A 26,949-nucleotide genomic window follows, 5' to 3' on the forward strand; every position below is an offset into this window, starting at 1 on the left:
CTCACAAAATGACTTTAACTTCATGCACAGAGATTCCTGTTTTTTCTACAATATTGCACATTGTGATGCTTAATACATGTACAAGCTTTTTCTATTCCACAAAAAGCTTAAATGAACCATGTGTCCCTCAGTAACATTTCAAACTTTACAGAAAACACAGAACTACTACTGAACCAATGAAGCAAAGTATTTGCTTTTCCCACACTCAAGGAATTTAATGACAATATTACATTCTGGCAGGTTTCTTGCTCTAATTGGGATGTCATTACATTTCACAAAGTGCATTATTCAAATTTAAGTTGATTCAGGTTTAGACTGATAGGGAAGAGAACAAGACTCAAAAAGAGACTACTAGCTAGAGACATGACAGCAAGGACTCCGGTGAACCTGAAGAGTCATCAACACAGTGACTCTCAAAATGTGCATGTAAGCACAGAGATACATAGATATTCTTAACAGTGCAGAAAGTTGGATTTGCTTACCTTACAAGGAAACATCTTTCTCAACAAGGATGAGGCCTGAGCTTTATCACTAGATACAATTTCCATGATCTACAACAATCACTTCAGTAACTTGGGCTGTCTGTAAAATACTAGATCTTCACCTTCCCTAATTTAAGTGAAATTGTAATTTAAATTCTGAGGGCAACCCATCAGTATGTCACATCAGCATTACAAAGTGACAGGATTTTATCTTAAGTCCTACTGCTCTGTTTTTCTCTTATTCCACAGCAGGTAGAATATAAAGATTCAACTGCATTTACATTTACAAACACACCTGAAAAACTGTATTGACAGAAAAAAGTTCAAAAGAGTGACTTAAGTATAATTAAAACCCTATAATATAATCTAATAAATATATTTGAATACCTTCATGTATTTTAAGACAAATTCAAGATGCTGAGAGTACCCAATTTGTGAGGGATTTTTTTTTTTTTTTTTTACACACAAAAATAGATGTTCTCATTCGAGACACTGACAGCAGGTCTAACACCAGTCTTTCAGGAAGAAATACTTCCAACAACTGTAAATTAATAAAGCTGGAATAGCATAAATGTGCCAGAGCTCCTTCCTCCGAAGGTCGCTGAGGCACAGCAGCCCCGGCCCTCGCCGCCACCGCCTCAGCAGGGTTTTCCCGCCTTTTTTCCCGACCGTTATTCTGCTCACTGTCACGCGCCCACCGGCGCCTCAGAGCTCTCCCGCCCGACGCCGCCTCAGCTCTGCCCTTCTGCCCTCCGCCTCGGTTCTCCCGCACCTCAGCAAAAGTAAGCTCTTTTGTTCCTTCAGCAAAGGGTTAATTCTGAATTCTGTCGGGCTGCGAAAGGAGTTTTCTCCATGTTTCTCTTCGGGGTTTTTGTGTGTGTGTGGGTTTTGGGTTTTTTTTTTGGGGGTGGGGGGGTGTGTGGTGGTTTTTTTCTCCTCCTCTCCCCGGCGGCGCCACAAGCGGGCGATGGTGAGTGGGGTCTGCCCCCAGAGCCCGCGAGCAAACCTACGTTTTTTCACACAAAGCCAGACAAGCGCTGCTGCTCGTAAAGAACCAATAATATAACCACCATTTGGTGTAACGGTATGTATCAAAAGCGTCACTTTGGACTTGCAGGCTGGACTCGGTGAAACTGAGACCAGAATTTAGTTTAATATTGCACTTGCAGCACTGGATAGAAGTTATTTTTATATATTAAAAGCCCCGCTTTTTAAAGTAACATGCTGGATTCCAGTTGAAAAGTAATTTTGCAATCTTTACAGTGATTCCCTGCCACAGACTCAGGTTGCACACAAAATGAAACTGAGCAGCTTGACACAAAAGCCAAGTATTCAGAAACCTCCCTAACTGAATGATCCCCTCATTCAATAAGTACTTGCATCACCACAGAAAATAAACTGAGGCAAGGTGAAAAAAAATTATTGTTCCAACCTAAAATAACAGAAACATCAACAGACTTGCACATATACGTAATATTTCAGTTTGAACTGCCTATTGTAAAACAATTTTCAGTGGCAATGTTCTATTGGGGCTATTTGTTTTGGTGGACCCCATGGTTACATGGTAACATACAGTACATTTTGGAAGGTACAAAGGCTCTTACTTTTGTCTACTGCAAGGCTTTTTTGGGGAAAAAATAAAACCCCAAAAACCAACCAAAACCCAAAAAACCCACCACCACCAAAAAAACCCCCAACCTTAGGCTATCTCTGGTCTTAAGTTCAATGTGAATTTTCAAGAGTAATTGGTACATGTCAGAAAGTTACTATAAAACATATTTAATTTTTCACTGCACATGGATTCTTATCTGATAATTATCGGACTCTTGGCAGGTCAAAATTTGCAGCAGGAAGTAATTTTCAGTGATATGCAGACAGGTATACAAATTACAAAATAATTTTATTTCAACACTCAATCATTCCACACCTAATTCTGAAAACATATATAAGGTGGACAGTTCACATCATTCATTCTACCTGCACTGGCATCAGCTCTGCAGTCAAGATGAAATTTATTGTGAGTCTGCATGCTTTTTTTTCCTCCTTATAAACTAAAACTTAGATTCAAAACCATTGCCTTTATCTCTTAGAAGTGCGTATGCCTGTCTATAGCAAAGAGGTATTCTCTGGGGAGATTCTTCTCTTCCAGAGTGAGGAACTCAGACACTATTAACCTAATCAGATGAAGAGGTATGGATTTTTTTACAGGTTTAACTACACATCATTCAACCTACAGGAAGCATAGTCTGTGTCCATTTTTGTCAATGCTTTTGCAAAACTGGAGCAATGTGTTCTAATGGATCAACTACTTTCTTGTAATACCTGAGCAGAAGAAATTTAAATTCCTTCTCCTCATCCTTGTAAAATATCTGTATATGACTATACAGGTCTCAGAAGCACCTTCAGATTCAGCTCCTTAAAAAGCAACCTACTATGTGTCTAATTTGCATTATTCTAGGGTAAAGGAAGGATGACTCCATTTAGGTGATTCTTGTAATTCCAGTATGAAAGCAAAAAAGGATCCAATGAGTACACTTAAACACAAGATGAGGAAAAAGGCACTAGGATTCCCATGACCAGATTTGTCAGCCAGACCTGCAGTTACACTTTTGTTTTTGTTTTTCATTTCAGATTGTGACTTCCCTCCTTCTTGGACTCTTGTTGACTCCAGCCCTTGCTACTTCCGTGAGTATAGTGACCAAGTTACACATATATTGCTGCTGTTTCTATATTCCCTTCTTGGAGTTTTCCTTGCTTCTTTCCCCATCCCTTTGGAGGAAAAGATTCTAAAACTTCTTTCACACATAAAACTCTAAAAGCACCAGATGACAGTTATAACATACAGAAATTATTCATTGAATCTACTAAAAGAATTCTTACAGCTGCTCCAGAATGCTACAGCCTTAATTCTTTGTAATTTTGAAAATACTGTGGTCACTACAGGCACTCCCTGTGGGCCAGCATTTATTCTATTATAGCAGTGATTTTTCTAAAGCTTTGGGGAGATAACCAGCTTGAAAGTCTAAAAGTGTTGTTTAATTTTGTTTTCTAGTTTCATGATATGCAAACAGGCCAGCAAGCAATCATTGGTGGAGACTTCCAAATTCTGACCATCAATAAGGAATGGCACGTGGCAACTATCGAGAGAAAGAGCAGCCATGGGTCATGGAAAACCATTTGGCACTATGATACAGTAAGTGGCAAGGAACATGCTTTTTCAGAAAATGTACAAGCAGATGAAGCTGTTACAAAGCTGACTGAAATACAGGACTTGTTTCTTTATTCTTAACATTTTTAGGCCAAGTGTTGGGGCAAAAGCTATCTGCAATTATTACCTTTAAAATATAGACTTTATTCCAATCTTAATGAATGAAAAACAGAATTCCTGGTATTTTATAGGGCTTTATTGCAACCAGAGTGCTGCCAGAGAAAGTTTGCTTCGTTTCCATAATGAAGATAAAGGAGATGCCTAGCTTTGATGCACTTCCTGCACTGGCTGAAGAGAGCAGGGTAAGATTAAAAAGGAGTAGTTACTTGTAAAGTTGTACAGTAATGCAAAGTAGACCGATGTCAGAGACAGTGCTGCTTTCAGAAGCTTTTAAACCAACATTTAGATCAGACCTTTGATTATCAAGTTGTATCAATTTCAATGACACTTTATATTAATATAATTTGAAACCTTTGAAAAGTTAGAATAACGTGTTTCAGATGCTTGCAGTGGAGGGTTTTCATATTTTTTTTAGTGTTGTAGATCACTTCGATTATTTTTATAATGTTTTAAAAGACTATTTGGATTGACTTTTAATAGTGTTTAGAGATTTTAGATTTTTGGCATGGTACTCTTCATAACCTCACATTCTTTGCAGGTTAAAAAAAATAATCATTTTTTTAAGGCAGCTCTAGTTGAGGAAAAGCAAATAATCCAGTAATGAGGAAAAAAGTTTAAATAAGTTTTCAAGCTTTCAAAACTTTTTCAAAAGAACTAAGCACCATATTAGCATGAGTTCAGCCCACAGAATTAGCACAGACATTTTAAAAATTATCTCAGCATTCAGCTTACTAACCTTTTGTAGACACTGGCTTCCCTTGAAGTCTGAGAACTGAGTCCTTAGAAAAATCCTGTCTTTAAAGGGCAAGCAGGCATGGCGGGGAAGAAAAAGGGGAGAGTTATGCAAGTACAGGCTTGAGCAAAAACATTCACCTCTAGCTAGTTCTAGGCTTGCTTGTACTAAGGTGCATCTCTCTGCCTCCTGAAGCTTATCTCAACTCCTTACCAGCAAGAAGGAAGCACACTGGAGTGGGCTTTCAGGAACTCTCTGATAAAATTCCATCATGAATTTGAAAGCCTATGTCAATGCCAGTCATCCCTGCTAAGTGTGTGTTTACCCTGAAGTTCATCAAACTGTTTCTTAACTGTGCTCTTTCTTTCTTGGGAGGATGAGATTTTTCACAAGTGGCAGGATTTTTGTTTTCTGAAAAGTAACGTGGCTTGGGAATTTGCCATAGGGATGGTTTTTCAAAAGAAAAAGATTAGATGCATCATTCCCCCCCACTTCCTCCCCAGCTAAGTTTCCTCTGAGGAAATTTAGGTCTGCAGGTTGCTAAGAAACAGTTTATGTCAGGAAACCTTCAATGGCATTAATTATTTTTGGATGGCAATATCTAAAAATAGTTCTGAGTCATTTCAGTACAAAATTGCATTTTTCATTTTGGAACATTGCTTTGCAGATGCTATTGTTCAGATCTCCATTTTCCTTTAGGGTGTAAGAGAGTATCTCTATGTTCAACAGCTTTTCCTCCATATTAATAGTACAAGCCAGAACAGGAATCCTGTGGCTGTAGCTGAATAATGAGATCCAAACCAGCAGGAAGCCTAGGTCATAAGAGAAAATACAGGCATCCAGACACTTTGTCCAGACAACAGAAGCACTCAAGTAGGAAAATATATTTGAAATTCACTTGAGACAAAGCACTCTGGAGCAGTTCAGAAAAAAGCTGTGCCACTAAAACACTCAGCATTCTCAAAGAGGTCATACGCACTACTAGCAAATAATTTTAGTGTAAATGTATCTGCCAAGCATTGCTGCTGCCATCTTTGGTTCCCCATTTCAGAAGGCTGAAAGAATAGACTTCTCCTTCCATGCTTCCAAGTTGCAACCTGAGCACATCTAGGGTGAGAGGTTAGTGACTGAGAAAATACTTTTGTAGGAGGTCTGTGCTAAAATACTGACTGCACTACTCTTCTTGTTCAGCTGTTTGTGTTTCCAGTTCTCTTCAGCCTCCCTCCACCGTAACTCCCTTAGAAAGATCTGCCATAGGAGCTGTTTTCAACACTTGCTAATGGTCCCACAGTCACAGAGTGGATTAAAAGACTGTACTAAATACAGTTTTAAGTAAAACACCAAGCACTGAGGCATCATTCCAGAAATAGGAATATGCATAGCGTTAATGGATCAAAGCACTGATTTTGCTGAATGATGTTATTTGATGTTTAGCAAATGAAACAGAGACGACCTGCAAAGGAGATCACGTTCGTCATCAGGACACCTGTCCGTGATCTCATGTCTTACGGACCAGACATCTTTGCTATGTGTAACGGACTCAGAACCTATGTGGCTTATGAAGTTCATGGTGAGTGCAAGCAAACGAATTATGTCTGTACCTAACCAGACTTTTTTTTTCCTTGGGGAATAATACACAAATGCTGCTGTTCCAACTAGAGATGGACACAAATCAAGAACCTCAGAAGCTGCAGAAAGGGTTCAGTACCTCCGCAGATCAGGATTGGAACAGTGTTGAGTCACAACCTCCATAAATGATCTGATACAAACCCTTACTACTCCTTTTAGTGAAGTTTAAGGTGGCTTAAGTTTTGGCCCAAAATTTTGCGGATTGGCCTCATCTGTAATGCCAAGGAAAAGAAAAAGGGTAGTCCCGGGAACCACTCTCCTTCAGGTCAGAGATTGGTGGTAAGTTTACTGAGGAATCCCAAACAACACTTAGTGTTTCACAATACTAAGCCAAGTTGTTTCATCCCCTGTAGGGTTTTCAGAGGTGGAATGATCACATTACCTAGGAGTTTAATAACCCACATTTCGCAGGATTCTTTGATAATGTCAAAGCCTGACAGCGCCTATTAACTAGCACTAGCATAAATGTATATATACACTAACAGTATAGAGTATAATAGTGCCCATCTGAACTGGAAAACCAAAAGAATATTAAATAGCATGTCTTTATGATCATTCCTTTCCGAGTTAAAGATCCAGTTGTGTTTGGTGACTACAAAAGAATCTTTCACTTGTACATGCAAAATATTTCTATTGCAGCAGTTATTCAAAACATTGCTCAGTCAGAGCAATAAGAATACACTGTTGTAGTATGCCAGCTATTGCTATGGAGACTAGTATAAATAAACTGTCTTGCTGTGGGTACCATAATCATATTTTGATCACTTGCAATAGAATTTCTTGTATTGTGGGGAAAAAAAGAAATGCTTTTTAAATATATATAAAGGAACAGAGTTAATCCTGAAGCACCAGCAATGTACTCTGAGCCTTACTGCAAGCTGATTGTCTGCAAACCCTGTTGTGAGAAAGGTGGTCTACAGATCAGGCACAGGCTGTTGCATTCTGTCATAGCAGCATTTCCACCTACTCACTGCTTGCTTTGATAATTGCTTTGGTGCTTGAGATGGCTCAATTTGATTAAAAATGCAAGTGCTATGTGCCAGATATTAAGGACTGCCAATGAATGCACAGATCACTTAACACCAATGTAGGTATTACCTCATGGTATTTTTTTTTTTCTTTTCTTGTTTTTAAAGAATCCCAACATACATACAGTCAAGGATCATGCATTAGACTTGATGTCCTGCATCTTTTGGGCCTTAACTACTGTCGTGGCAATACCACAGCATGAAAATCTTATCTTTCTTGAACCAAGTACGGATGCTCTATAGCTGCTGCACGAAGCAACCCCAATGATGTTCTTCCCTGGCATCACCTCTTTTGAGAGTTTTGTTCTTGATGGTTCAGATACTGAAACAGATCAATTGGTGACCATATCTTTCAATTAAAGGCCTTTAGCATGGATTAACTCTGGCTAGTTTCTCATTACTATATCCTTTATCATCTATGAATGCATCCAGAAAATTCTTTTGATGGCTTCTCTGCTACTCCTTTTGATCCCTTTGAATGCTCTTTTAAAAGCCTGCTCTTAACATAAGGCACACCCATGAAGGTGGGCAAGCATCAGAGTATGTATATTACAAATAAGCCATACAGAATTAAGATCTTAATTTCCCTTTTCAGGGAAAGATGCCTCACACTGAAAATCTTGATTCATGTGGCATGAAAGGTAGAAAGGAGAATGCAACATAATTGCTTTTTTTAGGGGAAGAGGAATCTAATTTGTAGGATTAAAAGTAGTTCTGTTCCTAAAATAGTCCATTTCTTCCAGTGCATAGTGAGGACTGGCTAGAGGCATCACATTGATCACTCAGGTGGATGAAGCTTTGCTTCAAAGATGCATGCACAATATAAACAATTATTGCTCCACATAGGACAGTGCAACATTCCCAGCTGTCTCCTCCCAAACTCCTCTAATTTAGCCTTGAAGATGCAAAAACCCCAGGTTTAGTTTTCCTTAATGCTGCAATGGCACTGTAATGGGAGATGAAAGATTTATTCCATTTATGCTGCCAGGGACATGTAGAAAGAGCCTTTGCACTTTTCTGGTAGCTAGTCCCAGATTCTCTGTATGTCCCATCTTCCAGTAGCATAAATTTGACATGAATCAACCTAGGAATACAGTAATGTTTCTGCTGAATTAACAAGGGCATTTGACAAAGTGTTTATGCCAGATTTGTCAGGTCTAGCCTAAGACAAACAATCCCCTATCTACTTTGACCCAGCACAAAGCTTGCTGTTACAAAGTTAACATTTTTTTTTTTTTTTTTTTAAAAAAAAGGCAGGGACTAGAAGTATGCATTTATCTTGGACTGTTGTCACCTAACAACAATTTTCCCCTCCCCAGTCCTGCAGTGGACACCTGAACTCAAATCTCTTATATGGTCAAGCCACTGTCACAGAAAAAACTCAAAACCTTATAGAGTAAGAAGCCCATCCTAAATATTTGGAAGTAGAGAAGTTCAGAGGGGAATTAAAGTACAATTTTTTAAAAAAGAGTAGGGCCATTAAACACTAAAGCTTCAGTAAGGCAAGGTCCCTATTGCTCACAACTTTAAAAATCAAGATCATTTCCTCTGTTCTAACAAAACTAGCAGGATGCCCTGGGTCATCCAGCTGACTACAAGTCTGTATTTAAGAAGAATACCAGCCATACAACATCCCTCAGTTTCTATGACCCTCTCACTGATCCCCAGAGTCTTTATTCTGTAGCAGTTTGAAAGGATATAGAGTTCACTTAGGCACATCTCACACAAAAGCATCTGAATTGTCTGGATTAGCACACGTCAGTCCCAGCAGAGGAGAGAGACAGGCAGTAGTTTGTTGCTGCTATTCTCCTTCCTTTTTGGTATTAGACACATTCTTTTAATTCCCTCACACAACCATCAGTTCTCATTTTGCTCAGGCTGAGGATAAGTATGACAGGAGGAGGCAAGAATCAAAGTTTTAGGAGGGATTTTCACTTACTTTTAGTCATTATACAGTATCCTAACAAAATCTTTCAACTCTTGGCATGCCCTACTTTACCTTCTTATTGGCATTTCTCTATTTAAGTCACTTTCCAGTAAGGACTGGAAAGAAGCTTTTTAGTACCAATATGTGTGTTTTAATGCCAAACATACACAAGTGAAAGAAAAGGAAACTTCAGCCACCTAACAAACCAAAGAAACTCCTCAGCAGCAGCCAAAATACACCTGTGATGCTTAATGCAAAACTGGAGTACAAGCAACCTGAAGAAACAGAGTTAAGACAAGCCCTCAAATAAGCCTGATGCTCCAACAGAAATTTTATTGCTTGTTATCAAGTGGAGCTGTTCTATGTCTTGCTACCCCAGCCCAGAGTCTGGGCCTGCCAGAACACCCCCACAACATATGTAGACACTTGTTTCACACTGCTGGGATGAGAGTTCTGAAGAACAAATACAGCAAGAACAACCTCACTACAAATCTTCCAGCCATACCATCCTCCAGCACTGCAGGAGATTACTGTAGTCCAGCAGCTGACATTTAACAGCCAAGAGCAGATGTCCACAAAGCCATCTCCCAGGCTCTGCTATGCAATAATTTGGGATTTTAAAAATCCACAGTTGCACCCTGCATGTACTCGGCTGCATTTTGTCCCATAAAATCTAAAGCATGCACTGATAGGTGTGGTACTAAAGACAGTAGACAATGCTCGGTCAAAGGAAATCTCTAAGCATGATTAGGAGAAGGATGATTTAACACAGCACAGGCTGAAGAGGGAAAATTGTTCCATTTTTCACTCCAGTCTGAACTCCAGTTTGGAGCACATGTCAGTATAATTAACCTCTTCCAAAGCAAGTCTTCAAGGAAGAACAGGATCAGTTAAGATACAAGGACTTGCCTCATAGATAAATGGTCACATTCTCCATGTTTACAGCACTTTGAAAAGGATGAGTCAGACACTGGAAATCCAACAGTGCGGTAGGATTTATTTTTAAATCCCATCAGATTATGTGAAATGTAGTCAGTAAATATGAATCTTTCATTCTGCGCAGCTCTGCTCCCTCCTGCTGGGCATCTGTGCTTATCCTTTTGCCTTAAAACCAGTGGAAACCAAACCACAGAAGACCTTAATACTCATTTAAACAAACAGCACTTCATCAGTGCTGTTTGCATATTCACTTGCTCTAAGTTAGATGCATGTTTCTAGATAATCATTGTTACCTTAGACTTAGTTGCTTAAGACCCTATTTGTGTTCAGTCCTTGATTTCTCCAAGGGGTTAATTACTGCTGTTTAAATATCTAATCAAATTGAACAGACTCCTAAGGAGAATACTGGGTTTGCGTTCTTGTGAGTCACAGGGGACTGAGAATCCAGACACCCAGGCTGTGGTTTGGACTTGGTCATTAGAGCATTCAGAGTTTTAAGCTCAAATTCTTAGAAAATACTTTTCACCAAGTGCTTTAATTTAAGAAGCGAGATCAAATTCAGCCATCCCATTTTCAGAAGTGCTGAAAACTGGAAGCCCCTAATGATTTCCTCAACATTTGCTCCAAACTCAGGATCAGAGGGAACCACGCTGATCATCTTTGTCTAAATGCCATCAGAGAGAAAGATACCACTAATGATAAATGCCCCTTTGAGTAGAACAGGCTGAATTTTGTCCAGCTGTAAGCAAATGTAAACAAAACAAAAACCCCAAACACTCATAGGGGTGCTGCAAGGATGCTCTGGCCCTGGCAATGTGCTTGGAAATGGTTAAAGGCAAACAAAAGCAATATACATGCAACACTGAGTAGAATAGGGAAGCTGTTGAGAAGTGCATAGCCTTATGGCATAACCTTATTTCCTACAGCACTAACCAAAGGGGACAATAGCTTGACTGCACCCCCTGCTCCTAGGCAGGTTTAGGCAGGAATTAAAAAAAAAAAAGACTTGGAAAGCAATGGCACGGCCTTCTGAGATTATGGCAGAATTACTCCCTACACCCTATTGTCTCCTATTTTATTTAATACATTACAAACCATATATTTTCATCTCTGTATTTGGCGTAATAGTCTCCTTCAGGAAGAGGTTACGTACATATGCAGAGTTAGCAGCCCTTGTTAAAAAAGCTAGTGGAACGAACTCTAATCACCAGAAAAATAATGCAGTGCAGCCTTACATGTTGCAGCAGAGGCAAATAAAAATCAAAGCAGGGCAAAGTCAGATAAAAGCAAGAGACAAAAAAGGGAGTTACTGTTCCCTTGAAAAATTAAAGCTATCCAGGGAAGAAAAAGGCCTTCTTGGCCACTAGGCGTCAGCCTTGAGTTATATGTGGTACAGTTGAAACGTAAAGGCGCACAAGTCATACCCGCGGAAGCCTGTTATCCTACACCACGTAAGACACGGTAGCTCTGCTGATACTAACAGAGCCGTGCTGAATGACACCATTTAAAGATAAGGCCAGTGAATTTAAATACATGTCTACATTGACGACAAGGAAATAATTCCTGTACAGTGATAATATGTTTGTGGTAATAACATTGGTCAGCATAGGCAATTTGTTATATCTTGATTATCCATGCAGTGCTGTAACAGCTTCCTGAAGTACCATGAAAACTAGGGAACATGATTTTGAGATCTTGACGGAAACCATTATCCACCATACGGGCCAGACATTTGTGAGCCAAAGGGAACCAGCCCCAAAGACAGCCAAGTGAGTGCTCACAAAACCCACATGATGCTGTCATGTGCTAGGTCTCACCTATCAGCAACACCACTGTTACCGCAATCTGACAGAACTGGCTTCTTCCAAGCTGCAGGTTTCAGAAGGCGGCCCACAGATACATATAAGGGAGTAGATAAGAAAACCTGCTGATACCACTTCCCCCATCATTTACATATGCAAATTCTGTTCACACACCGGGGGCATCAGCAGGAGCTTAGTTAACCATTGAACTGCTGTGCAATCAAAACACCTTATTTCTTGTCTCTTTCACACAAAAAAATACAACACACCCAGTCTCTCCAAGAACTGTTAGGTATTTCACACAAAAGCTATAATCTTCATAATGTTTTTGTTTCTAGCATTTTTAGTGAGGGAGGGACAGACAAATTCCAACGCCCTCTCCTGTGTCTCACACGAGCTTCCCATTATAGAGCTGCTTTTTTTAGAGTGTTGATGGTGCTATTACCAGATCATAAACAAAAAGACGCATTCTTAAGCATATGAAGAGGACTAGCCCTGAAGAAAATCAGAGTTACAGCACAAAGAATGATATTTCATTTTGTCAGCAGCTCCCTCCATCTCAGAGTACTCTAAGCTTCATCTGATGCCTCATTCCTTGGCTTTTCCCCAAGATTTCCTAGGCCTTCTGTCAGCCTGAATCCACAGCTACACAGAGAATCTGATCTCCTCCTCCATTCCCCCTGCTAGCTTCAGGACAAAGTTATTTTCCTGAGGTACAGGGGTTTTTTTGGTGGTGTTTTTTTGGTTTGTTTGTTTTGTTTTCTTTTTAATCTCTATATATTTATTCATCTCGGGGCCAGTCAGAAACAAATGAAAGAGACTATTAGTCTGCTTTTAATCTTTAGGCAGACACAGGTCATAAGCTAGTGACAAGAAGACACTTTATCCAGCTGTGGCAGGAGCCTTAGCTGTGCCTCAGATCACAACCTGGCCCTAAGTGCTTTTCCAAAATTTCTCAAAAACAGCACATCAGTCCCTAGAGAGAAAGCTTTTTTCCTACCCTTCCTATTTTTACATCCTCCATTCAGCTCATTTTCTTTTAAAATACCAAAAAAAATATCCATGGACTAGTCTCATTCCCTTCCCCAGGACACTATAATCTTCAAAGGCACACACAAAACTCTCTACACATAACCTCTTGGTTTGTGCAATTCAAGCTTCATAACTATAAACAGATTTGTTCCAGAGCATCCATATGAAACTTTAAAATCCCCAAATACTACCTGCTTACCGAACACATCTATGCTGACTACAGGAGCCACAGCTCTACACTTTATAATATCTCCCAGCAGCCTCCTGTCACAAGATGTAAGCAATCACATCACTCAGATATGCAAATCGGCAGGTGGCAGCTCCACCTCTTTTCCACAACTACACAGAAAGGAGCACCTGCCCTCACATTTTGCCTGCCCAAGCCTAGTGCAGGTGCTAACCCTCAGTTTAGGCAGCACCACAGCTACTCAGCAAAAAGCTCTCATATATGTTTCTGACATTGTGCTTTATTTCTGTTCCTTGTAGAAAGCCTGATATAGATCTTTTGCCTATTTGGTAATGAGCTGTGTTACTACTCTCCTTTCAGACTGAGAGGTAAATGACAAGACTCATACCCGCACTCCCAACTCCCCTTGAGTTTAGGTATGGAAGCCCAAAATATCCACCGACAAAACACCTGGTTCTGCTCCTGTCCAGCCCTAGAGAAGCTTTGACTTCCAAGGGATCTCCACTTTCAGGTCTGATCAGGATTTGACAGCAGGACCAAGGAGGTACCATTTGCCCATGTCTCTGTATTATCCACATTAGGGGTGATGGAGCTGGTGTATTTGCTGAGCATAGCCAGGTGTGGGAGGCAGAACACTGCCAAAGTTTTAATCATCAATACAGCAAGGTGCCTGACTAATTTGTAATCCAGGTGTTTTCACTTTGGTCACAAGTCTGTTATCATGTTTGTCATTTTCCCTTGAAACCTATCCTGCTACATTTCTTGGTCTTTCCTCAGATTGTTTGCTTTTGGTAAGAATTTTTTAAACACAAATTTAACTCTTTAAGCGATGAAGAACAGCTTGAAAGCCTGACTCAAGTGCACTTGCATCTCCTGTCAGAAACCTGACTTGGTCTCCCTGCACTTGATGCCACACCTGAAGCTGCTCTACTAACCAGCAGTTAGTACTGGGAGAATAGGTGTGTTGCTGTAGCCTGAGTGGATTTGAGAGGGAAGGCTAGGAGCTCCTATTCCTGGGATCTTTAGTTTAGCTTTTGTTGGTAGGGGAGCTGCTCTGATTGGGGAATGCTCTTGCTTTTGAGTTGTCTTGCTTAGGTTTTGGAGCTTGTGGTGCTGTTTGGGGAAGGAGACAGAAAATGCAAGTGTAGCTGAAGTTACATTTTCCAGCAAGTTTTCTTGGAAGAGGGAGGGTTTAGGCTCTAGTGGCTGAAATGAGTTTGCTAAGGATGGTAAGAGGGGGAAGCCTGTTTCACAGGCACAGATATTGCTTGATATTTCTCAGGGCTGAGAAAACACAAGGGATGAAACTTGGTGTGGCTTGTCACTTTAACTTTTGTGAAGCTACCCCAGGTCTTTAAAGGTCTTTAAACTCAGATGTTGCCTACGTGGGAAACAAAGATGTCTTTGCACAGTACTGTGTGACTGCTGTAAGCAAACAGCTTCTATGTTCGTAGCTAAAGCTGCTGTGGTATGTGTGCGCTGTGTGCTCGATGCATGAATGAGATGCTTGAAACTAGAGACTCCAGTCAGCTTGAGTTTTGGCCACAAGGTGGCATTCTCTGAGCCTTTTTTGCTAAGGGAAAATAAAACTTACCATCCTTAATAATAACAATAATAATTGGGGGGGGGGGGAGAGGGGGATGGACGGACCTCAAACCCTCCCTGTGTTTTCTGAAGTCTGTGACAAAGCAAGATTTGTTAGGAGGCTGCTCCTTCTCTTGCAAAACAATGGTGCTGCTTTCAGAGAGCTGCAAGTGAGACTGAGGGTCAAGTCCCTTTAAAAAAAAAAAAGTGAAATACAGTATTGTGCATCTTGAAATCTGAAACCAAGCAACAGAAGTGCAAGGGAAACAAGGGGGAAAGTCTTGCAATTCCTGAGGACAACTGTTGCAAGTGGAGTTTTAAGGAATAAAATACACATATATATATTTAAAGGGCATTGAATGGCTTTTGTGGAGAAACCTATGAAATAAAGGAGCCTTGGAAGAAGAGATTTCTTTTTCTCCTCATCTCTGGATATAATGGCCATTGCAAAGCAACGCATCTTGAGATTTGGCTTCAAATGTCTCTTCCTAGTAACTTTTATGCTAGCCTGTGATGGACAAGGTGGAAAGAGAGAGAATGGTGGTCCTGCCTGTTACGGAGGATTTGATTTGTATTTCATTCTAGACAAGTAAGTCAATTCTACTCTGTTCTTTTTCAAACAAATCTTTCTCTAGGCATGAACTGGAATGGCAGATACTGATACCGAGGAGGTTTTCTTTGGATTTTGGTTTTGTAGAAGTCACTGTGTCCCAAAGGGACCTGAGAAACTCCTTACTACTCTAGCTTTATTTTTGTTGTGGTAACTTTTTTGGTAGGTCTACTATATAATACCATTGTGCTCTGTAAATTAAATTGTTATAAATTTTGCTGTGGCTGATATAGAAGCTTTATTGTGTACTTGACCCTGTAGTTTCTTAAAAGAGTGGTTGGGAGGAGGGCAGCACCCTGGTCACCTCTAGTTTCCCTATGAGCCATGAAGGTTGAGGCACTCACGAAAGCAGGGGCTGGAGAGTTATTATTGCAGGCATTAATTCTGTAGCTGAAAACGTGGAGGAAATGCTCGCCTGCCTGGAGGTACTGCTTGCTCCTTAGCTCTGAACGTCCTAGAGCAGCAACTTGCAGGTAAAGACCAGGCTCTGAGAGGCGGCTGCTCTCTTTGAAAGGGTCCGATTTTGGCCGTTGTGATGGAAAACAGCTAGAATGCCTTATTTAAAGAGAGCTTTATTTTCCTTACGCTGAGTCACATTTTCTTTGTTTCCTGCTAATCAAATGCATATTTTGACTGCTTAACTGTTTATACTGAAGATAACTTCTACCTCACTTTTTTTATCACTAATTGTGATAGTGTCATCTTCTTGGCACTGGTAAGTTTGCCTCTTTACAGGCCTTTAGATTGTAGATGGAGCAGTGTGAAATAGGTATGTACTGAGTTTTGGAAAGCTTTGTATTGAAGTAATTAAAAAATTTACAAAAAGTATTAAAAAGTACTAGCTAAAATGATTCTCCTAATTTTCTTGATTAAGAGTAGTTGTTTTGAGCCAAAGGTTTGGAAATACTGGGGAATATGCATGCCAGAGCCATGGTACTGACATTATTAACCATAAATTTCAGAGACAGGAAAGTATTTGCAAGTTGCCAAAAGTGCTCACAGACGAAGCTTTCTGACTGATCCTCTTGAGTGTTTTGCAGTAGCTCCCACATTCCGTTAGTATAAATGACTTGGAATTACATAACACTTTATTACAAAATACTGAGTAAAATGTAATACTGAGACACTGGATATTTTAGTATGTCAGTTGTTCTAATGCTTCAGGGGGAAGATTTTTATTTTTTTTACTTTATTCAGTGGAAATATCTACCTGTCTAATGCATTTTGTTGCTTTGGCTGTTTAGTTATTAGTTGGAATACTTTTATTGCTACATATGAAAAAAAAACCGAAAAAAAAACCAGAGCATGATTTGTACTGCAGATGGCTTTGTAAACTGCATTTCCCTGAAAGTTGAGGCAGAATTGAAGGTTTTCTCAAATCTGATGGTTGTGCTGTGTTACACCTCAGAGCTAATGTAATTTTAACAGCCACTTATTTCAAGTTCTGTGCTGTCCTCTTACTAAAAGGCATGACTTTCTAGGCTTGCTGAAGGGATTATGAATTTGGGTGGAAATATGAGGCTTGGCATAAACTTTAAAGTAGGCAGGTTTACCTCAGTGTATGTATCCAAGTATCCAACAAAAAAATCCTGCTTTGACACTTGCAAGATTTCTATTTCTGGGATTTTTCTGGTGCAGAAATGTACACAATCTGATGTAAAAATGTCCTTGGTCTCCAGTGGAATTTGGAGGAGGGTTTATGGTGTTTAAGCTACTAGTGTGTACAATATGGTGTGGACCTAATTGTTTAGCTTTTGAGGAGGCTGATGAAAGACTTACTGTGGTGGAGTAGATTATCCCATATCCTTTACCTTTAAAACTTTCTTAAATTCTGCAGAGGTTAAGCTGAAGTTCTAAAAAAATGGAGTCTTATATAGCCTGGATTTTTCTACCTTCTAATTGTCTAGACAATGTTTTCAAAATGCTGCTGAAGTCCTGAATGCAGAGAGAGGTGATGCCTATAGAGGCCTTCAGGCAAACTATGAAGTAATAGTTCAGGGCTCACTGCTTTTCTTTGAAATAGCTCTAAAAATTATTAAAAACTATTAAAAGTCATAAAGGACACTGAAGCAGAAGAGATTTAGATTCTTAAACATGAAATGTTAGTTTCAATGGTGGAAAAAAGCCATTAAAATATTAAGCAACCTACTTTCTGGGATCAAAGGAGTAATATAAAAACAATAAACACAGCCCTGGAAGGCACCACTGCTAGAGCCCTTTACTGACCCTTTTGCCTCAGTGCCTGATTGGATTTAGTGACTCCTCAGTCCTTTTAGCACCCTGTATCTGTGCTGCTCATAGGATGTGTTCCAGCTGCCGCATTATATGCAGTCCTTGTCACAGTGCTGGCTCTTGAAGCATACTTCTGGCCACAAGAAGCCCCATCAAAGTGAACACCTAACCCACTGGGGAAGGGACATGTGTTATAGGCTGTTCTCATGAAGTGATGCTCTAGTTCCCTGCAGCATTCTCCTTAGGAGACTCCTGCAAACTTGCTGTGAGAACTGTTGGATGGAAACCAGGTTTCCTCTGGCTGTCTGCAGACGGCTGGACACATGACTCCCTGCAGATGGCATGCTTAGAGGACCTGAAGCAAATCTCCCATTTCTCATGGGCATGAAATAGAAGAAAATCCAGTATTCAGCCATTCAGAAATAATCCTGTTATGCTACACAGCCTTGATGTACATGTACCAAACAGAACAAAAACTTGAACAATACCAGATGTGCTTGCTAGGTTACAATAGCATCCTTAATCTCTGTGCATGCACTTGCATGTCCTTTATCGCTTCTAAGAGTTCTCACAGAGCTTAGGTAGCAATAGAGAAGGCCTTTCATGCTGTGACTGTTGGACCTCGGGCTAGCAGAGTTGTGTTCCAAAAGTGATGCAAAGACACCCCAGAGGACTGCAGTTTGAGTTGGGCAAACTCCTTGCTGAATGCAACTGATGTTGTCACGCTGTTGTTGGTGCGGTGCTCCAACTGTGGAGAAAACTATGGTTTGCCAGCTCTGTTGAGAATTGCTGCTTGACATGCAGCAAACTTAAAAGGACAAAAATAGCGTTACACACAGAAACACCTAACCTGAAATTCTGAGCTGCCTGACAGCAGTTTTAGTGAAGGAATTGTCTTCATGTGAATTAAGACTGGATTAATCCATTTCTCCTGTGCTCTGATTCGGGGGGGGGGGGGGGGGGGGGGAGCTGAAGAGGGCTACAACTCAAGCTGTATGTTCTTTAGAGTACAGTTGTATATGCAGGATCAGAATCATTAAGTTTGGAAAAGACCTCCAAGATCATCGTGTCCGACTGACAACCCAATACCACCATGCCCACTAAACCATGTCCTGAAGTGCCTTGTCTACGCATTTTTTGAACGCCTCCAGGGGTGGTGACTCCACCACTTCCCTGGGCAGCCTGTTCCAATGGCTGACGACCCTTTTAGTAAAGAAATTTTTCCTAATATCCAACCTAAACCTCCCCTGGTGCAACTTGAGGCCCTTTCCTCTCGTCCTATCGCTATTTACTTGACAGAAGGGACCAGCACCCACCTCACTACACCCTCCTTTCGGGTAGTTGTAGGGAGCGATCAGGTCTCCCCTTGGCCTCCTCTTCTCCAGGCTAAACAACCCCAGCTCCCTCAGCCGCTCCTCGTAAGACTTGTGCTCCAGGCCCCTCGCCAGCTCGGTTGCTCTTCTCTGGACACGCTCCAGCACCTCCATGTCTTTCCCGTAGCGAGGGGCCCAAAACTGAACCCAGGACTCGAGGTGCGGCCTCACCGGTGCCGAGTACAGGGGGACGATCGCCTCCCTGCTCCTGCTGGCCGCGCTCTTTCTGATACGGGCCAGGATGCCGTTGGCCTTCTTGGCCGCCTGGGCACACTGCCGGCTCGTAGTTAGCTGGCTGCCTACCGGCACCCCTAGGTCTTCTGCCGGGCAGGTTTCTGGCCGCTCTTCCCCAAGCCCGTGGCGTCGCACGGGGTCGTTGTGACTGAAGTGCGGGACCCGGCGCTCGACGTTGTTGAACCTCGTACGGTTGGCCTCGGCCCATCGATCCAGCCTGTCTGGATCCCTCTGTAGAGCCTTCCTACCCTCGAGCAGATCGACCCTCCCTCCCAACTTGGCGTCGTCTGCAAACTTGCTCGGGGTGCGCTGAATCCCCTTGTCCGGATCGTTGATAAAGATAATAAAGAGAACTGGCCCCAAAACCGAGCCCCGGGGAACGCCGCTCGTGACCGCGCGCCGACCGGATTTAGCTCGGTTCACCGCAACCCTCTGGGCTCGTCCAGGCGGCCGGTTTTTCACCCAGCGAAGAGTACGCTTGGCTAATCCATGAGCTGCCAGCTTCTCAAGGAGTGTGCTGTGAGAGACAGTGTCAAAGGCCTTACTAATGTGCATGTAGACAACATCTACAACCTTTCCCTCATCCACTAGGTGGGTCACCTGGTCATAGAAGGAGATCAGGTTGGTCAAGCACAGACTACCGTTCGTGAATCCATGCTGGCTGGGCCTGATCCTCTGGTTGTCCGGGATCTAGTCATACAGGGTGCTGAGCATCTCAAAGTGGAGGTCATACCAAGATGAGCCCAGTGTTGTGGAAGGTAAGGCTGGCTTATCTTGGGAGAATTGTTAGGAGAGCTGGTTCTAGATGGCATGTCCTTTTGTGTAACTGTGGTGTTGAAGGGTTTCATGGATTGAGGCTCCCATAGACTGAATGGTAGCAAAACATATGGCAGAAGATGGTACTAAAGAATTTACACTGATGTGAACAGGGCCTTCATTAAGAAGGACGAATGAGGAAGCAGTGAGATGTTGGTATAAAAGCAAACATTTGGTTTTGCTGATGTCATCCAGTTATTCTAAAAATATCATCCATGTGACTAATTAGTGAAGACTATGACCCATCTCCTAACTGACATGGTATCTAGTGCTGTAGTAACCACCCTCCACAAGCACAGTTGGAACATTTAGAGGCAGCTCCCCGATTAATTTATTTGCAGGTAGGGAGGAAGGAATAACAATGAGTAAGTGTCTCAGTAATCTTTTGCTATATCCTCTGTATGTCAAAGGTGTTATTTCTTATGGCCTTGCCTGTTAGGTGCAAATAGTAGGCATTTTATAACCATGTGCAGAAAACACACAATGAGCTGTACATGTGTGAAAGAAAACTTGGCTCTAAAAGATCCTTGGCAAAATGAAGCCAGTAATCCAAGCTGTTTTCTGTGATCCCTTAGTTATTCAGCCAGACAGCTGATCTATTTTTAACCAGTTGTATTGAAGTGAAACTCCTGCTCTAGAGAGGCTAATGGTTGTTTCTCTCAATCTAGCTGCAGTTACCATGACTTAAGCAGGACTAAGTACAGATTTACACTCAGAGTGTAGAAGCATATAGGGGCCACAGTGGGATGGAAAGCAGACAGACGCTCTGCATCACCAGGCAGGGAGACTGACCTGATGAACCGCTTCTGGTAGTAGTGACTCTTCCCCTGGGAAACGTAAGCCCTCCAACAGAGCTAACCACAAGACCCTTACAGAGCTGAATAATATTCTAGCTGCTGTAATGTGAAGAAATACAAATCTTTAGTAGGTAATTGTAAAATTGAACACCTGCAGAAATAAATTAAAAATCATCTCTGATCTTCATTGACCTAGTTAGTGATTCCTTGACTGCTTTTCTGGAATCACAGGCCTGAATCCAGAGCAATGTATGCATTTTTTTTGGATGGCAGGGGGTTGCAAGTATATGGAGGCATAGTTTTTCTTCGTTTTAGCATGAGGTTTGAGGGATGTTAGCAAGGTAGGGTGGAGAAATTTGCACATTCTTGTGTCTTTTTGCTTGTTGCCTGAAGGAATGTAATTAACTTCTAAGTCTGCTGTAGGCATGCAATTGCAATGAGCTATGTTAATATTTTAAATCCTTGCCTGTCAAGACCTGTGTACATGTTTTTTACCCAGTGGTGAATCTAAGTTAACTATTTCTTAGTAAAAGGGATGGGTTGGAGCTACCTTACATTCAGGATTAAGCATGTGCCTGCAGCACTCCGCACTTTATCTACTGCTTGATATAAATTCAGTCCATGGTTACTTGTTTATTAGTTTTTTTTTTTTTACATATCCCCTGCCAAGCAGGAAGAGAAGAATGTTCTTGGACTGTGATTGGGCTTAGAGGCTGATCCTGCTCTGAACTGGACCTCCATAGACCCTGTATTTCAAGTGTTTGACAGTATCTGTGGTAACCTGTTTCATGTGAAGTGTGGCTCAAGATAGTAGTGTTTCCTCAAAGATGCATCACATCTCTAACATTTTTGTGTTATGTAGTGTTTTCAGAATTGCTCCTGAAGTATTTGGAAAGACAAAGGACACTTTTTGGCTGATTTGTATATTTTTTAAAGAGCTCAATAAAAAGATGCTGCAAAACTTCCTGGGTCAATGCCACCTCTGACAGCTATGAGACTTCCTGAAGTTAGTCCAAAAATGTGCAAGTTTAAGGAGAATTTGGGTCAACATCAGTCTCTGAATCAGGTGTGTTTATGTACTTCTGTCAGCTGCAGTGCACGTAACTGGTGTGAAATCTTTGTGTAAGAGTTTGTGAGCTTGATTCTGTTTTCTTCTAGCTTGTGAGTTAAATAAAACCATGAGTATTCTGAGAAGGTACGATGCCAATAATGGAAATAGAGGGTCTAAACAGTGCAAGAAAGACAAACTGTAAGGAGGTTTAGGTTGCTGCAGCTTTGGGTTACGGTGCATCTTGTCACAGTGAGTAGAAGAAAAGCACCTGCTGGAGAGCAGGGTTTAGCCAGCATGTGGCTCTCCATGTCTGGAACCACAGAGGCACATGGAGTGTGTCTCTCGCCCTTGCATTTAGTTCACATGTACAAAATGCCAGCACAGTTGACCACAGAATGTATCATTCTCTTGTTAAAGGCTTAATGGTTTAGTTAGTCTTAATTTCCATTTATTGGGCTTTTCTCCAGCAAGAGAATTTGGCATCCTCGCAATGAGCCTTTTCTTAAATTGCAAGTTTACAGCATCAACCATTCAGCTGCAAAGTGTTGGCTCACTGATCAACTTGTTTCTCTTTGGGAATATGAAGAGATAACGATTTTAAATTTGGCTTTTATTGTCTTACAGTTAGGCTTTAGAAATACTTGTCCTGCTCAGAGTTCTTGGCCTGCCTTATGAGAGGCTTTACAAGTGACAAGTGTCTTTTCACTGCAGGGCTTCTGAATAACACAGGTGAAAGCTGTGGAGGTGAACACAGTAAGCTAATGTTGGTTTTGTAAACTTTCTGTTGACTGCAGAAAGGATGGGTTTATTGCTTTTGTCCATTTTATGCCAAGTGAAGACTGCAAGAAGTCTGAAGTGTGTTTCAGAAGATATATTTTATGTGTTAGAGGAGTACTTTTTTCTAAATGCAGACCTGGGCATTTATAGCTGCTCACACCTGGGCTTGACTAGATGGAGAAATTAGCTGCAAGTAGACTGCTAGCTGTCTAGCTACAGATGGAAAACTTGCTGTGCTAGGAGGAACGATGTATGGTCAGCAAAAGTATGAGTCTTTGTTTTGGGACCCTTTTATAGCTCACTTTGGTAGAGCGGAAGAATAAATGGATTGTAGACTATTCCAATTACCCCACTTCAGTGACTTTGGAACTGAAAGCAGAAACCATCCGCCTTTTATGGAGTTGAGTACGTTTGTTTTTATGATTGTAGCAATGGTAAGAAGTTTCCTTAGAATAGATGTTTAACATTCTGCTGCTCCTGAACTTCAGGTTGTTCCTTTTGTGCGTTAATAGATGTGTGGGAAGGTTTCATGGAAAAAGAGCTATAACTTCAGATGCTTGGAGTTTTGTTCCAGAGGGCATGAAGATGGGACTGTTGGTGGGAGAACAGAGTGAGGATGATGAAGGAGGAGGTGCAGCAGGACCTAAAGCCATACCCGTGTGAAGAATTAAAAAGCACTGCCTACCTGAAAAGGCAAACACTTAAAGAGGATGTGCTATTGACTTATTGACAGGCACATCATTGAACAGAGCTATTGGTTTGTAAGCTTTATTCTGGCAAATGTTCTTTTCAAAAAATGCATGACTTCTCCGAGGTGTGGAAAATGACAGGAGTTTTATATGGTGACCTACATACCCTATGTGCTCTGTGGCTGGATCTCATTCCTTGCAGCTGCCTTGCTGCAATATTACATTTAAGTGATGATCAACTTTTGTTCAGAGGTGAAGAAATAATCATACTTTTCAAGGCTAATATAGCTTCTAGGGCAGCGTCCTGTTGCAAGCAGGGGCTGGCTAGAGCTTCTGTATTGGCAGAGGCTGAGAGCTAAGTTTTCCCCTAACATGAAGTGTAGTATGGCCATCTTATCTGATGGCTAGGAGAAGGTTGGTAAGGGTATGCTTGTGAAAGGGTCCTAGCTTCATATGTCTGCTACCAGATGGCTCCGAAGGCATGTGAAACTCTGATGAAGTGTACTTTTTTTGAGAGGTGGATACATGGTCTAAAGCAACATACATTTCACTGAAGGAGGTAGTAATTGTTTTATGGTTAACAAAGCCTTGGCTTTATGTGTCTTCTGGAGACTGATGTAACTATTGTTATAAAGTCAAGTATTTCTTTTATGCCTCACCATATAAAGACAATAAATACTTATCTTCCAGACCAGTTCTCAGAAATTATTTGGTCTATTTGGCATTGATGGAACTAGAGTGCCTGTTATTTAACAAACACATAAAAGTATATGTGTTTCTTTTCCGAGTTAAGTAAAGGTGGCCCGTCCACCTGTGTCCAGTCCAGTAAGTAGTCCAAATCGGTAAAATTTGTCAATTCCAATTCATATTTTGTCTTTAAAATTTGGCTTGATGTGACACGTCATGAATACGAGTTCCAGCTTACTCTCCCAACCTTTCCAGGGCCAGGGTAACAGAGCAGGAGTACCAGGGGTAGTTTTATTGAAGAATCAATAGTCAAACAGCAAGGCAACAAATGACAATAAAGCAAGAACAATAGGAGACAGAGCAATAGATACAATAAGAACAATCAACAGTAATACAGCAAAAAACAATACAACCAGAACAGTAACAATAATTACGTCCTTACAAGAGATCTCGAATGACTCACAAATATATGTACGATATCGACAGAAGTAAATAAAGCTTTCCTTGACATACATCGCGCAATTCTTTCTTGTCGGGAGGTTACATTCAAGGTCTCAGAGTTATTCCACTTGCACCTGCAGTTGAACTTTGTGTGTGTGTCCTATCAGTTTGCAGTTTGGATGCAGCAGGGGTTAAGATTCTTTCTTGTTTGAGAGTAAGTTGTGATGTACATTGCCCTTCATCTGTGATAAGACACCAATTTTCCTGCTGTGTGGCTTAATTAGTTTATTAAGACCCTTACTGTTGGTGATTCTTTGGTCCTCTCTGATACACATTTGCATGGAGAGCAACTAATGATTTCAAGTCCGGGTCTGATGAACGTAAAGAGAGCCAAGAAGTAATCTAGTACTATTAGCATTTGCTTATGAACAAGTCTCCTGCACAATCTGTCCCTTACAATCATGGAAAAAAACAGAGGTGACTGTAAGGTTTTCTTTAAAGAGGTGCATTTGGTATTGGGTCCTTTGTGCAATGAGAGCTGGAGAGTTCACTGTTTTCACAGGTGGACCATATGCTCTTGTACCTGTGCAAGAGTCCTCACTGCATATCGTCAAAGGTTGCCTTAGGACATATCGGGGTCATACACAGAAAGAATGGCTTAAGGTATCGTGGAGCAAGTGGGTGAGGCCAAGGTTTTTACTGAATGGCTGTAAATGAAAACCAGGTGTGGGAAGGGTAGGGAAGGAAATTTCTATGACCTGCACAATGTGGTTTGCATGCTTGCTGCGCTGCTAGGAAGTGAAGTAATGCTCTCTGCAGCCAGGCTGGGGTTGGCTGTACCAGGTGTGCAGTACTTGGGTGAATCTATTCATGGCTATTCCTTTGCATTCTCAGATCTAAGGTAGAACAGAGTCAGGTCAGATGCCTTTTCTTTCTGTGAAGTGAAAAAACATCTTTTCAAACGCATCTTTCCTTCCTCAGGCTGCAGATCAATGAAGCTTCTATTAAAGCTAGAATGGTTATTTCCCCTAGAAATATTTTTAATTGTAGTCAATGAATTAAGTAAGTGATGACACATGTATTTTTCAACTTTAGGAAGGAATTTTTTCCCAATGTTAATATTCCAGTGTTCATAGAAGTGTTTATGCCAGAAGGGGCATTTACTGCTGAAAGATTCCGATTAACCTGATTTTTTTCCTGGTTCTTGCAACATAAAGAAGAATAATCCAATTCCATTATAGTCTATGTTTTATTTTTCTGAGGAGTAAAATTAGTTTGTTTTGCCTTTAACTGAGGTGTGAAAGAATTAGCCAGAACAGTTGAGATGTGGACCAAAGGTGTTCTGCTTTTCATAGTCTCTAGCACAGTGGAAGTCCTAGAGAAGTTTAATAATTTGTTCTTCCAACTGCATTTTATTCTCAAATTATACTTGAGCTAAAAGCTCTGCATAATGGTATGGCAAATGAGTTGGTGGAGTTAGTCTAACATACTATGCAGAGACACAGGTTTTTACTCAGGGTTAACTTGTTTAAAGCTGTGCTAAAGGTCTAGCGTAACTGCTATATGTTATTGCCAAGTGTAGCTTCAAACACTTGCATGAGGTATAAATTGTTCTTGCTTTTCAAAGTTAAGTAGGAAATGTCATTTACAGTTTAATATATCTTTAAAGGAAGAATATGGATAGTGAGTGTTGAAGAAAATAAAAAGAAATTACTAGCTGAGCAATGTATAAGAAACATCAGGCTGGGAAAACTACAATAGCAGCAATTAAACTAATAACTCCTGTAATCATTGTTTCCCTAGATCAGGAAGTGTCCTGCACCATTGGAATGAAATATATCATTTTGTGGAACATTTGGCCCGCAAATTCATAAGGTAAGAAGTGCACCTTTGCGGGTAACTGAATGAGGAGGTGTGTGTGTGCCAGCAGCTGGGAGATGAGCTCTCAGTTGCAGAGAAGCAGAACATGCTGGTGCCAGTCTCCTGGTGGAGAGAGAGTTCTTAACGCTTTTCTCGGATCATCCCATTGATTGCTTTTCCCCAGATTTCTGTCATGCAGGAAAAAGGAGTAGATAAGCTAATTGTTCCCTTTTTTTCTGCCTGACTTCTATGGATCAAATCATATTTTTGTGGGGAAGGAATCCTCTTGTTTGAGATGGCTGTCTACTGCTTGAGGTGCAGAAGTCTGGGTCTGAAGGGAGAGGCCTGAGGCTGTACCTTTCAGGCACAGAATGCCTTGAGACTGGATGAAAAATCCTCCAGGCCAGTGGGTGGAATGTGTTATGATAAACATTATTAGCCTTCCTTTGTCTCCATGGTGATACCAGGATGCATTTAAGCTTTTCTTCCTTTAGCAATCCTAAGGTCATGATGCAAACGCTATTTACATCTTTTAGAAGGATTCCTTGTGGTTTGCCTTGACTAAGGCGGCCCAGGACAAAACACATTTTGCTGCTCAGTTTTGTCTTTCATCCTGTTGACTTATAATCTAGATGGCAATCAGGGCGCCCTGTGTGTTTGCTGTTATGCGTACAGTCAGCTTTGGTCTGGACCACCAAAATAATTTACTCT

The 26,949-nt window shown here is 41.1% G+C and overlaps 2 protein-coding genes across 3 annotated transcripts in view; both read left to right on the forward strand.

Annotated features, from left to right (window-relative positions):
- The first annotated feature begins 363 nt into the window (after positions 1–363).
- Positions 364–7,403, forward strand: GKN1 (gastrokine 1). The gene is made up of 6 exons (XM_049831593.1): positions 364–426; positions 3,114–3,171; positions 3,554–3,675; positions 3,882–3,992; positions 5,978–6,117; positions 7,328–7,403. The coding sequence occupies exons 1-6, from the start codon at positions 364–366 to the stop codon at positions 7,401–7,403; spliced, it is 570 nt and encodes a 189-aa protein (XP_049687550.1).
- A 7,378-nt stretch (positions 7,404–14,781) lies between these two features.
- Positions 14,782–26,949, forward strand: part of ANTXR1 (ANTXR cell adhesion molecule 1) — a 110,340-nt gene continuing 98,172 nt past the window's right edge. For both annotated transcript variants that reach the window (XM_049831188.1, XM_049831189.1), the window contains exons 1-2: positions 14,782–15,260; positions 26,182–26,253. In XM_049831188.1, the coding sequence (XP_049687145.1) occupies positions 15,109–15,260; positions 26,182–26,253 (224 nt within the window). In that variant the 5' untranslated portion in view covers positions 14,782–15,108. The remainder of the gene's footprint in view (positions 15,261–26,181; positions 26,254–26,949) is intronic.

This window comes from Accipiter gentilis, chromosome 28 (genome assembly GCF_929443795.1).
Source record: "Accipiter gentilis chromosome 28, bAccGen1.1, whole genome shotgun sequence".
Taxonomy (NCBI): Eukaryota; Metazoa; Chordata; class Aves; order Accipitriformes; family Accipitridae; genus Astur; species Astur gentilis.